The sequence below is a fragment of the Dasypus novemcinctus genome, chromosome 4, assembly GCF_030445035.2.
Source record: "Dasypus novemcinctus isolate mDasNov1 chromosome 4, mDasNov1.1.hap2, whole genome shotgun sequence".
Classification (NCBI taxonomy): domain Eukaryota; kingdom Metazoa; phylum Chordata; class Mammalia; order Cingulata; family Dasypodidae; genus Dasypus; species Dasypus novemcinctus.
The window spans coordinates 166,353,666-166,367,317 of NC_080676.1; the positions used below are offsets into that span (position 1 = coordinate 166,353,666).

General features: G+C 53.6%; 1 protein-coding gene and 1 pseudogene across 1 annotated transcript; both read left to right on the forward strand.

Moving 5' to 3' along the window:
• Positions 1 to 4,381: 4,381 nt before the first annotated feature.
• On the forward strand, positions 4,382 to 5,233 carry LOC139438831 (keratin-associated protein 10-2-like). The gene is made up of 2 exons (XM_071214460.1): positions 4,382 to 5,067; positions 5,134 to 5,233. The coding sequence occupies exons 1-2, from the start codon at positions 4,382 to 4,384 to the stop codon at positions 5,231 to 5,233; spliced, it is 786 nt and encodes a 261-aa protein (XP_071070561.1).
• A 7,227-nt stretch (positions 5,234 to 12,460) lies between these two features.
• On the forward strand, positions 12,461 to 13,389 carry LOC101435671 (keratin-associated protein 10-8-like; annotated as a pseudogene).
• The last annotated feature ends 263 nt before the right edge of the window (positions 13,390 to 13,652 follow it).

Genomic DNA, 13,652 nt, shown 5'->3' on the forward strand with positions numbered 1-13,652 from the left:
CAATGTGAGGACAATTCCATTTACAATAGTATCCAAAGGCATAACAAAGATAGAAGTATATTTAAAGAAGGAAGTGAAAGGCTTTATACTGGAAACTGCAAAACATTGAGGAATGAATTGAAAGAAGATGCAAATAAATGGAGAGAGCCCCCACACTCAGGAATCGGAAGAATAAATATTGTGAAGGTGCAAAACTCTCTAAAGACCTCTCCATCTACAGAGTCAACGCAATCCCCTTCAAAATCCTACGGCTTTCTTGTATTAAGGGACAAATGGTCCTAAGATTCATATGGAAGTGCAAGGGAACTCAAACGGCCAAAACAATCTTGAAAAAAGAAGAGCAAGGATGGAAAAGTCACACACACATTGTCAACACTTAGGACAAGACAACAGTAATTAAACTGAGTTGTACAGTCCTAAGGATAGATGTAGCTCATGGACTCGAACTGAGAGTCGAGCTTCTAAATCCTTCCTGGTTTTTCTCTCCGTTTCTATCAATAGAGAGAGAGAAGGATTAACATCTTGAAATATTTTAGTTTTCTACATCTCTCCTTTTAGTGCAGTCATTTTTTAACTTACACATATAGCAGACAGAAAAACATGGAATCGTAGTATCTTCCTGGTGGGTGGACCCTTTTACCATTACAAATGTTCATCTTCATCTCTAAAAATGCCTCTAGCTTTAAATTTATCTGATAATATATAGCCACTTGAGTTTTTTTTGTGTGTGTGGTTTTTTTACTGTTTCCAGAGTATATCATTTTCCATGATTTTACTTTCATCAGTCCATGTCCTTTTATTTAGACTCTATCCACATAGGGTGTTCTATTTATGACCCAGGCTGATAATCTTTGTTTTCTTAATCAGAATAATTACTAGTTTATATTTTACTTATTTATCAATGGTTGGATTTATAGCTACCCTCTGATTATAAGGCTTTCTGTTTATCCCAATTTGTTTTGTGTTCCTTTTAAAAATTGTTTCTTCTCTTCTTTGCTTTAATCAGGTATTTTTCGTATTCATCTTATTCATTTTATATCTTCTGTTAATTACTAAGTGTACACTGTTTTAGACTTCTTTTACCGGTTATCCCTGAGATCACAACATGCCTTCTTGAGATGACAGTCTAACGTATGTTAATTCTTTTACCACTTCCAAAGCAATGTTTAGACCCTAGAACTCTTTGAATCCATTTAGGGTTACCACTTCTTGAAGTTAATAGTGTCATTTATGTTATTTACACTTACATCTTAGATCTGACCGGATCAGGAAAATAGGAATGTAAATATTAGTCTGTAGTGTAATACTGTAAATATTAGTCCATTTTCACTTATATTTGAGCATTCACATCCCCATTTATGTCCTCTTTATTCTTTCATACATTTATGTGCATCCATCATCCTGCCTGAAAAACTTCCTTTAGTATTTATTTTAGAGTCAATCTGCTGGTGTTGGATTTGCTTAGTTTTTGTTGGTCTCACAATGTCCTCCCCTCCCCACACTATCTTTGAAGGCATTTCTGGCTAGGTTAAAGTTCCAGGCTTGCAGTTAGCATCTTAGAAATGTCATTCATTTACCCTCTTGCTTTCATTGTTTCCACTGGGAAATCCAGTATTGCACGATCTTTCAGTTAATGGTTTTATTTTTTCACTCTGACTGCTATCAAGGAATAGTCCTTATTTCATTACGATATGCCCAGGTTTAATTTCACACAAAGTTTTTCTCTTGAGGTTCACTAACATTAATGAACCTGAAACTTAGGTGTTGCCTTACTTCTGGAAAACTCATTGCAACTATTTCCTCACCATTACCCCATTTTCTCTCCTTCCATTATTTAAAAAGTCAGCCTTCCAATGAATACCACACTTATTAATTTGATTTCCACCCATTTTCCTCTCCAACTTCATTCTAGCTGTTCCTTAACTTCAGGTTCATGGATGCTCTCTCTGTCAGTTCAATCTAATATTAAACTCCCATCTCTCTAATCATGAACAATTCCTATACTTCTTGGTTCAAGAATTTCTGTTTGCTTTTAATATATATATTCCAGTTTTCTGATAAAATTCTCCACCTTTACATCTATTTTGTTGACCATAATTAATACAGTTATTTTAAATTCGTGTTGGATAATTGCGATAATTGTGGCATCCCTGGGTCTCTTTCTGTTGTCCGTTTTGTCTCTTGATTCCATTTCTTGGCATGACTCTAATTCTTGGCAGAATCAAGACTTACAGAATTCTGGCTTACAATGAATGTTTGAAAACCCTATACTCTCTGGATGACTCTGTCTTCTTCCAGAGCACTGCACACTATCAACTGGTAGAGAGCTTGAGGGGGTCAAGGACATTAACCCAATCAGGGGCTGGGCTGACGTGAGCCTGGAGGCGTTTGTGTAAGGTCTGGTCTACCTCTACTCCACCTCCAGAGATTCAGCTCTCCAGGATCCCACCTGAAAGCCATTCCACCTGGGCTGGCCTGAAATCTAATTTTGGTCTCTTCAGGATGTGCAAACACTCTGCTTGGCCTCTCAGGGGCTTTCTTCTTTCCTCTTTGATAACTTCCTAGGGTAGTCTAGAATTGGCCAGAGCCTCAAGGGTCCAGCCTCCAATTAGGAGGTTCTCGTCTGTACCTCCCAAAATTCTGAGTCCCAGTCCCTCCATGCTTGGCTACCTGAACGGTCCTAGTTCCCATTTAAATTCTCTGAACCCAAGATGACCCACTGGCTTCTCGACTCCTCCGTTGGGGTCCTAGACCCTATTTCGTCCCACCTTGCCCAGACCGGGATCCAGCAGTTGCCCTTCAACCACAGTAGTTAGAAGGCTGGCCCACCTCTCTGAGGTCCATCCAGTTCAAGAATTTTTATCACACAATACTTAGCCCCACAAGCAGCTCTCTGACAACTTTTGTATTTCATCCAGCTTTCTCGTGAAGTTGTTCTGCCCAATGGATTTGTCAAGCAAATGTTATGTTGACAGTGACAGAAGCAGAATGCTCTCGTTCTAAATTTTAATGTGCTTCCAGTCTAGGAGCTTGGTTCCTGAACCTGCAGCGGCGATGGGAGGTGACAGAGCCCAAACTCAGAGCAATGTACTTTCATTATTTAAAGTAAAAGGAAGGAAATTGAGCTGCAGTTTAATTGAACTCCAAGAAACCTGAAGCCTGTCATAATTTACTAAGCACCCTGGAGCTGACAGCCAGCGCCAAGAACGCGGAAGGGACCAGCGCGCCCAGGAAGGAAGGGAAGTTCAACCTCCGAGACATCCCAGCAAGGCCGCCAGCCCCAGGCCCCACCAGCTCGGCACCTGCCGCTCTTCTGGGCCCCGGGTCTAACCGCAGCAGCTGCCGCAGCCAGTCGCAGCGTCCACTCCTCTCCTCCTGCGTATCCTTGGCACATGCTGCGGGTACAGCAGAGGCAGGCCTGCTGCAACGGTGAACGACTGACCTCTTGGCAAGTCATGGGACAGGAGTTCAAAAACCATTCAACAGAACCATAGATTCCTGCTGGACAATCGGATGTTACTTGTGGAATAAAGTGAGAAATTCAGGTGACGCTCAGGCGTCCGGCTTGGGTGACCCAACTCAGTTAACAGTGAAGACCTTACAGACGAAGGACAAACGGGAAGGTTGTAATTTTCATCCCAGAGGTGGACTCGACGGGCTCTTGTTTTGAAGGGGGGATGACTCATGAGCATTCATAGAAACTCGCTGCCTTCATTTGTGCAGGTGGAGATGGGAGGTCGGGGTCAGAGGCAGGGATTTGGGCCCCCACTATGGGATCAGGACTGAGATGGGTGCTCTGCAGAGCGGGGAGCCCCATGCCCCATGGGGAAGGCGGCCACTGGCTGCCCACCTGACACATCTGCCACCTGCACTCACATCTAGGGACGCCTCAACGCGCAGAGGGCTGGGGAGTCACTTGTCGCCAACCGCACAAACCCTGGCAGGCACGGGTCCCCCCCTGGCACCCTCATTACCCGCAAAAGACACCCCAGAGTCCAGCAGCTGTGCACGGGGCCCCCACCTCTGGGAGCTGAGGCAGTCTGGCCTGGGAGGCTGGATTCTATACAGCCAGCCCAGCCCCCCACACACCCCGATACCCCCGTCTCAATGCCGTGCCCTGGAGCCCACACAGGTCAGCGAGGGTCAGCAAGGCCACACCCGCAGTCACGAGTGAGCATCACCTCCTGGACGCACCTGAGCTGGCACCTGGGCGCTCTCCAGGTAAACACCAACAAGGAAGGGCTCGGGGCCTCCTGTGGGACAACACGGGCCAGGACGGGATAAAAGGCCAGAGCTCAGGGGACCTCACACTCAGCACACACTCAGCTCACACTCAGCACACGCAGCCTCTTCCCAGCTCCCCCTCCTCCACCCCCACACCATGTCCCTGTGCTCCAGCGACCTGAGCTCCAGCAGCCGCCTCTGCCTGCCCGGGTCCAGGCATTCTTGTACCGACTGCTCCTGGCAGGGGGACGACTGCCCAGAGAGCTGCTGCGAGGCCCCCTGCTGCGCCCCCACCTGCTGCACCCCCACCTGCTGCGCCCCCACCCCCTGCCTGACCCTCGCCTGCACCCCTGTGAGCTGTGGGTCCACACTCTGCCAAGCAGTCTGCACCAGCCCCTGTGCTCCCTCCTGCTGCCAGCAGTCTAGCTGCCAGCCTGCCTGCTGCACACCCTCCCCCTGCCAGCAGGCCTGCTGTGTGCCTGTCTGCTGCAAGCCCCTCTGCTGTGAGCCTGCCCCTTGCCAGGACACTTCGTCCTGCCAGCAGTCTAGCTGCCAGCCCACTTGCTGCACAGCCTCCCCCTGCACGTCCTGCTGCGTGCCTGTGTGCTGCAAGCCCATCTGCGCTGTGCCAGTCTGCTGTGGGGTGTCCCCCTGCCAGGACACTTCATGCTGCCAGCAGTCTAGCTGCCAGCCTGCCTGCTGCACATCCTCCCCCTGCACACCCTGCTGTGTGCCCGTCTGCTCCAAGCTCATCTGCTGCAGGCCCCTCTGCTGCGTGCCCATGCCCTGCCCCTCGCCCTGCTGCAGACCCCCGTCCTGCATGTCCCTGCTCTGCCGCCCCATGTGCAGACCCGCCTGCCGCGTGCCCGCCTCCCCCTGCGGGGCCCCCACCTGCTCCCGCCAGCCCAGCTGCTGCCGCCCCGCCTCCTGCGTGTCCCTCCTCTGCCGGCCCCCGTGCCCCCGCCCGGCCTGCTGCGGCCCTGCCTCAGTCCCGCGGTCCTGCTGCTGACCGTCTTCCCAGGGCCTCCTGGGGCTGGAAGTCTCACTGCCCCTGCCCACCTTGATCCTCTACCTGCAGCCCCGACACCTGCCCACTCCCCTCCATGAGCCCCTGCGGTGCGCTGGGGCCCACCTGGCGCCCTCTGGGGTCCTGCTTTAGGGTCTGGTTCACCGTTTTCTTCCAGCTCTGACTCCCCATTCGTGCCCTGTGTCCACCCGGGGTGGGCAGTGACCCCTAGGCCACCTGCACCCTCCAGGCCGTCCAGCCCGTGTGGAATGAACAGGGAGGCTCAGGGACAGGAGGCTCCCAGGGGCCACCTCCTCAGGCCCCACATAGCGTCCACCACCTGACCAGGTGTGCCGCTCCTGTCCTTTAGCCACGTCTGCTCCTCTAATGTCCCCACACTGTGCGCTGGGCCCCCCTGCAATAAACTCCTCTGTGCTGCATCCACCAGAGTCACGTGGTCGTTCACACCAAGGCCCCCTGTCTGGTCATTCCCACACGGGGGGTCGGGTAGCTCCCCAGGGGCCCAGGTCCTGGGCCGTGGAGTTGGCAGGACGCCCCACCGCCGTGCACATGCGGCCAAGGGGACCTGCTTCAAGGGCATCAAGAGGGGCCTGCCTGGGGGAGGTGCCCTGAGGGGGTCCCCGAAAGCAGGCTGTGTCCAGGACACGCTCAAGGAGGATGAGCCCGTGGACTCTGCATAGGAAAGAGTCAGCACGGCGGCCCAGGACCCCGGGGATGGCTGCTTCTGCCCAGGAACTGAATTTTAGGGGCTTCCCACCACCCCAGCGGGTCAGTGTGGCTCAAGCCCCCACATCTCGTACAAGCATGTGGTGTGTGCTGCACCTGCTCTCCTACGGGGGCCTGGAATCTTCTCTGTGCCAGGCAGGGGGAGCCTCTGACCAGCCCCAGGGAATTCCCTGGTCAAGGGGCCCTAAAGAGCTTCCTGTGGACAGCGCTCCACATGGGGGAGGACATCTGAACAGACCTGTGACAAGTAGCAGGAAGAAGCAGTCATCAAAACAACACAGAGGGAAGTGGACTTGGCCCAGTGGATAGGGCGTCCGTCTACACATGGGAGTTTGTGGTTCAAACCCCGGGCCTCCTTGACCCGTGTGGAGCTGGCCCATGCGCAGTGCTGATGCGCGCAAGGAGTGCCCTGCCACGCAGGGGTGTCCCCCGCTTAGGGGAGCCCCACGCGCAAGGAGTGCACCCCGTAAGGAGAGCTGCCATGCGCGAAAGAAAGTGCAGCCTGCCCAGGAATGGCGCCACACACATGGAAACCTGATACAACAAGATGACGCAACAACAACAAAAAAGAGACACAAGATTCCCATGCCGCTGGCAACAGAAGTGGACAAAGGAAGAACATGCAGCAAATGGACACAGAGAACAGACAACTGGGGCAGGGAGTGGGGAAGGGGAGAGAAAAAATAAAAATTAATAAAATCTGAAAAAAAAAAACAACCACAGAATGCCCAGGAGAGGTGGCTGTGCTGCTGAATTCTACCAAACAGTTAAATAAGACTGTCCACCAAGACCCTCAAACACCTGTTAAGTATAAAAGAGGAGGGAACCCTTCTAGTTCATTCTGTGAGGTCAGCATCTCCCTGATACCAAAGCTAGACAGACGTCAGGGAAAGGAGCCTGCAGACCAACCTCCCTTATGGACATGGAGGAAACCTGCTCAGACAATCCCAGCACTGGGTTCTGCAGCACATGCAGAGCTTGTACAGAAAACCAAGAGGGTTTACCTGAGGGTGCAGGGCGGCTCAACCTACAGACATCAATCAACGTCATGCACCCCATCAGTAGAATGAACCTCAGAAACCACATTCCACACAGGCCTCTTCTGTCGCTTTTACTGAACTGTGTTTGGTGCTGGGGTGGGTGTATGCTCAGGAGACTTGAATCCCTCGACTGTGCATGTGCCAGCTGGGCCCTGAGCCTCAGCAGAGTTGCAACTCCTACTCTCTGGTTTGTTGGACTTACTCAGGTCAGCTAACAGGGAGATGAGGATGGTCAACCAGAACACCAGGGAACCAGGAGAGTCTGCAACTGCAAGCAGGAGAATCACATCCATCATCCATGTGGGATCTAAGCCCCCTCTTGTTACAGAGGAGAAGTGGACATCACCATTCCAGGGCCCACAGGATGGAGGAATAAAATATGGACTAGAGCGAACTTACTGATACTCTACTATAAAACTATTAGGACTAACAATATTAGAAATTGTAGCATTGAGGTGGAGAAATGGCCACAGTAGTTGCTGAGGGCACAGAGAGGGAAGAAGAGATGTGATGGGGGGGGGGGATTTGGGGGACTCAGAGTTGTCCTAAATGATATTGCAGAATCAGATGTTGGACTTTATATATCCTGCCATAACCCACTGAATGTACGGGGGAGAGGATGAGCTACAGGGTAAAGTATTATCCACGTGGTGCAGCAGTGCTCCAAAATGTGCTCACCAAGGGCGATGAGTGTGCCACAATGATGGAGGAAGTTGCTGGCATGGCAGGAGTGGGGTGGGGGGTGGGGGATATATGGGAACCGCTTATGTTTTTTAATGTAACATTTTCTGTGATATGTATATCTTCAAAAAAATACAATTTACAAAACTGATGGGGTTGGGAATGAGAAGTGGGTTATATGGGAAACTCTTATGTTTCCTAATGTAATGTTCTTTGTGATTTATTAACTTTAATTTTTGAAAAGTGTGTAAAAAGCTAAATTAAAATTTTTAAAAAAGTAAAAGGCATGGTAAAGGACAGAGTTGAGAGTCTTTAATATTGGAGTTTGATACTGAAGCCTTAAGCTGGAGCCCCAGGAAGTAAACTCATATAGGAAAACAGAAGCAAGTCTCAGGAAGAAAGCAAACCTGAGCCCACAGAAAAGAAGTCTGGAAAGATAGGAACACAGGAAGCCTGAACCATCACAGACGTCAGCAGCCACCTTGCTCCAACACGTGGAAACAGACTTTGGTGAGGGATGTAACTTATGCTTTAGGGCCTGGTATCTGTAAGCTCCTACCACAAATAAATACACTTTATTTAAAAAAAAAAAGAGAGAATGCTGGGAAACTTAAAAACTCAAGTGAACATCATCAGAAATAGTGAAGAACGTATTTAGTTCATATCACAAGACAAAATCAAGCTGTTATGAAAAAGAAGTAATCAGATAGTAATGTTTGAAAACTAAAAATATGGTTGTAGCACTAACTAAATCGATGTGAAGGCCAAATAGAAAAGAAATGACTAAAGACTGAAATGTGGTTTGAAACATAAATCAAGAAAATATCCTGGAAAAGAGAACAAGGCATAAGCATAAGGATAATGGAAGAAAAACTAGTATAAGGAGTAGTTCCAAAAGATCTGACACCTACATGTCACAAAACAAAAGATTAGGAAGGATGAAATCATTTTTAAGAACCTGCAAATACATTTCCTAAGGTGAACCTGCATATTGAAAGACCCAGTGAGTTCCAACCACAGAAAGTAAAATAAGATCCAAACCTAGAAACAAAAAGAGAAAAATATACTATAAAGAAATGACAAATGGCCAGGATTAGCCTCTCATTTGCAACACTGGACACCACAAGGAAATGCAGTCATGTCTTCACAACAAGGAAAGAATTCCTTAAAAACAGAATTCTATACCTAGCCAAACTATCATGCAGGGTTGAGGATAAAACTGACACATTTCCCAAACACACCAGGAATCTTTCTTTTTTTTTTTTTTAAAGATTTATTTATTTATTTATTTAATTCCCCTCCCCTCCCCCAGTTGTCTGTTTTCTGGGCCTTTTTGCTGCATCTTGTTTTCTTTTGTCCGCTTCTGTTGTCGTCAGCGGCACGGGAAGTGTGGGCGGCGCCATTCCTCGGCAGGCTGCTCCCTCCTTCACGCTGGGCGGCTCTCCTTATGGGTGCACTCCTTGCGCGTGGGGCTCCCCTACGCAGGGGCCACCCCTGTGTAGCACGGCACTCCTTGCACGCATCAGCACTGCGCATGGGCCAGCTCCACACGGGTCAAGGAGGCCCAGGGCTTGAACCACGGACCTCCCATGTGGTAGACAGATGCCCTAACCACTGGGCCAAAGTCCGTTTCCCTACACACCAGGAATCTTAAGATGTAAAACTACCATATATGGAAAAGAACTTGATCTTCAACCATGGCAAAATGAAAATGATGAAAATCCAGAGTACGGCATGAAATGTAAGAGTAGCTTCTGGGAGAATCAAAGAAGAACTGGAGGAAGTTAAAACAAAAAAGGGAGCTGACCCACTGGCCATTGAAACTCCTGCAAGAGGCACGGCTTCCCCTGCCCAGCTCCTGACCAAACGCTATGATTGATCTCTGGGACCCAACCATAGGCAATGACAAGGCTTTACCTGGGGGGCTCACAGGAACGCTGCCCCCCTCACAGGGACAGGTGTGTGGCAGCACAGGGCGGGCTCTGCAGGGCGCCGCAGTCGCTGACTCGGCCACCCTAGCTGATCACACCCCTACGTACACCTGCATTCCTGACCTTGCCCCATGGGTACCTGCTCCCCAGCTGACCACGCCCCTGTGTACAATTTTATCCCTAGCTGACCACGCCCATAGGCATATCTACATCCTTAGATGACCACGCCCCAGTGCAAAACTGCATCCATAGCAGCCCACATCCCTGTGGGTGCCTGCATCCCTAGCTGACCATGGTGCCAGGTGTACCTGCACCCCTAGATGACCACGCCCCTGTGGGTACCTGCTCCCTAGCAGCCCACATCCCTGTGGGTGCCTGCACCCCTAGCTGACCATGGTGCCAGGTGTACCTGCACCCCTAGCTGACCACGCCCCTGTGGGTACCTGCATCCACAGCTGACCACACCCCTATGTGTACCTACAACCTAAGTTCACCCCACCCCTAGGGATACCACCACCCCTAGCTGACCCCGCCCTATACATACCTGCATCCCAGATGACTACACCCCACGTGTACCTGCTCCCTAGCTGACCACGCCTCTGTGGGTACCTGCTCCCTAGCTGACCACGCCTCTGTGGGTACCTGCTCCCTAGCTGACCACGCCTCTGTGGGTACCTGCTCCCTAGCTGACCACGCCCCATGTGTACCTGCTCCCTAGCTGGCCACGCCCCATGTGTACCTGCTCCCTAGCTGACCCGCCCCATGTGTACCTGCTCCCTAGCTGGCCACGCCCCATGTGTACCTGCTCCCTAGCTGGCCACGCCCCATGTGTACCTGCTCCCTAGCTGACCACGCCCCATGTGTACCTGCTCCCTAGCTGGCCACGCCCCATGTGTACCTGCTCCCTAGCTGGCCACGCCCCATGTGTACCTGCTCCCTAGCTGGCCACGCCCCATGTGTACCTGCTCCCTAGCTGGCCACGCCCCATGTGTACCTGCTCCCTAGCTGGCCACGCCCCATGTGTACCTGCTCCCTAGCTGACCCGCCCCATGTGTACCTGCTCCCTAGCTGACCACGCCCCTGTGGGTACCTGCTCCCTAGCTGGCCACGCCCCTGTGGGTACCTGCTCCCTAGCTGGCCACGCCCCTGTGGGTACCTGCTCCCTAGCTGACCACGCCCCTGTGGGTACCTGCTCCCTAGCTGACCCGCCCCATGTGTACCTGCTCCCTAGCTGACCACGCCCCTGTGGGTACCTTCTCCCTAGCTGACCCGCCCCATGTGTACCTGCTCCCTAGCTGGCCACGCCCCATGTGTACCTGCTCCCTAGCTGACCCGCCCCATGTGTACCTGCTCCCTAGCTGGCCACGCCCCTGTGGGTACCTGCTCCCTAGCTGGCCACGCCCCTGTGGGTACCTGCTCCCTAGCTGGCCACGCCCCTGTGGATGCCTGCTCCCTAGCTGACCACGCCCCTGTGGGTACCTGCTCCCTAGCTGACCCGCCCCATGTGTACCTGCTCCCTAGCTGGCCACGCCCCTGTGGGTACCTGCTCCCTAGCTGGCCACGCCCCTGTGGGTACCTGCTCCCTAGCTGACCACGCCCCTGTGGGTACCTGCTCCCTAGCTGACCCGCCCCATGTGTACCTGCTCCCTAGCTGGCCACGCCCCTGTGGGTACCTGCTCCCTAGCTGGCCACGCCCCTGTGGGTACCTGCTCCCTAGCTGACCACGCCTCTGTGGGTACCTGCTCCCTAGCTGACCCGCCCCATGTGTACCTGCTCCCTAGCTGGCCACGCCCCTGTGGGTACCTGCTCCCTAGCTGACCACGCCCCTGTGGGTACCTGCTCCCTAGCTGACCCGCCCCATGTGTACCTGCTCCCTAGCTGGCCACGCCCCTGTGGGTACCTGCGTCCCCAGCACAAGCACCTCCACCCACAGGCCTTTCTGTTGGGGACTCAAAGCCGAGGCCTTCAGGCACCCCTGCCGAGGGGAGGCCTCAGAGACCCTCTTCTCCACGCTGACTCAGTGCCCTGTTCTTTCCACTCTTAACCCCCCCATGGTCCCCAAATCCATAAAAGAGCTGGGCCTTTTGCTGAGGGTCCCCCCAGCAATGAGATGGTTCCCAAATGTGAGCCGATCCACCCCCTCAGCGGGTGGTGCCCTTCCATGGGGGGCGGCGGAGCAGCAGGGCTGGTGCTTCCTCCAGGTGAGCGTCTTGCCTGGGTCATGGGTCCGTGAATGGCTGACTGTTACTTTCCTTTTGGCTTGTTGACTTAATCGACTACTTTGACCCCTGAAGCTCAGCTCACTGCGCTCAGCTCTGGACACAGCTGACATGAGGGGAGGAAGGCTTTGCTTTATTACCTACTCCTCTCTACTGGCTGTATTTTATTAGGTGTGTGAGCTTTACTAAATATTTAATTTTAAAATCCTGTAAAGTAAAAGTATTTAAAGATGTCCAAATGACGCTAGATGGAATAGAATACATCCCTTTGGAAAGGTGCTTGCCTTCCAAACCACAATTCAGCAAAACCGTGGCTCAAATATTCTCCACAGTTTTTCAGGGACCAAATAAAACACAAAACAACAGAGTCCTACAACGTGCCCCCAGGTTTATGAGCATAAAACTAGTTGTGGAAAATAAACCAGCTCTAATGAGGGCTCTGCAGCAGCCAGTTCTAACATCAACAAGGAAGGGAGGCTTGCTGACCCTGCTGCGGGGACAACACAAGCCAGGGCGGGTATAAAAGCCCTGGGAGCAGCTCACACTCACACTCACACCCTCACACCCACCAAACGCTCACGCCTCCTCCCAGCACGGCCCCCCACCTCCACCATGGCTGCGTCCACCGGGTCCCTCTGCTCCAGCGACCTGAGCTCCAGCAGCGTCTGCCTGCCCAGCGCCTGCACCGGCCCCTCCTGGCAGGGGGACGACTGCCCAGAGAGCTGCTGCGCCCCCACCTGCTGCCCGTCTACCTGCTGCGCCCCCACCTGCTGCCTGTCCACCTGCTGCACCCCGCACCTGCTGTCCGTCCACCTGCTGCCCGTCCACCTGCTGCCCATCCCCCTGCTGTGCCCCCACCTGCTGCCTGTCCACCTGCTGCCCATCCATCTGCTGCGCCCCCACCTGCTGCCCGTCCACCTGCTGCGCCCCCACCTGCTGCACCCCCACCTGCTGCCTGTCCACCTGCTGCGCCCCCACCTGCTGCACCCCAGCCCCCTGCCTGACCCTCGCCTGCACCCCTGTGAGCTGTGGGTCCAGCCCCTGCCAACCAGTCTGCACCAGCCCCTGTGTGCCCTGCTGCCAGAAGTCTAGCTGCCAGCCTGCCCGCTGCACATCCTTCTCGTGCCAGCAGGGCTGCTGTGTGCCTGTCTGCTGCAAACCTGTCTGCTGCGTGTCCACCCCCTGCTCAGCCACTGCATGCTGCCAGCAGTCTAGCTGCCAGACTGCCTGCTGCACGTCATCCCCCTGCACACCCTGCTGTGTGCCCGTCTGCTCCAAGCCTGTCTGCTGCAGGCCCCTCTGCATCATGCCTGCCTACTGTCCCCCGCCCTGCTGCAGACCCCTGTCCTGCGTGTCCCTGCTCTGCCGCCCCATGCGCAGACCCGCCTGCCGCGTGCCCGCCTCCCCCTGCGGGGCCCCCCGCCTGCTCCTGCCAGCCCAGCTGCCCCCGCCCGGCCTCCTGCGTGTCCCTCCTCTGCCGGCCCCCGTGCCCCCGCCCGGCCTGCTGCGGCCCCGCCTCCACCCCGGGCTCCTGCTGCTGAGCTGGAACGAGCCCCAGGGCAGCCGGGCTCCAGGGCCCTCAGCAGATTTGCTGAGCTCACAGCCACCAGCATTTAGCCCCTTCCAGCGTCTTAGTCCCCAGAAAGGGTACTCGTCTCCACCAGGAAACCCGGGACCTCCCTCGCCCCGCCTCTGCTGCCCCAAGCGCAGGCCTCAGCGTCCTGGCCACGCCCCCGCCCCGGCCGTCCACGAGGACCTGCCCTCCTGGGTGCTAGATGCCGCTCATACACCCCAGGTCTTTTCT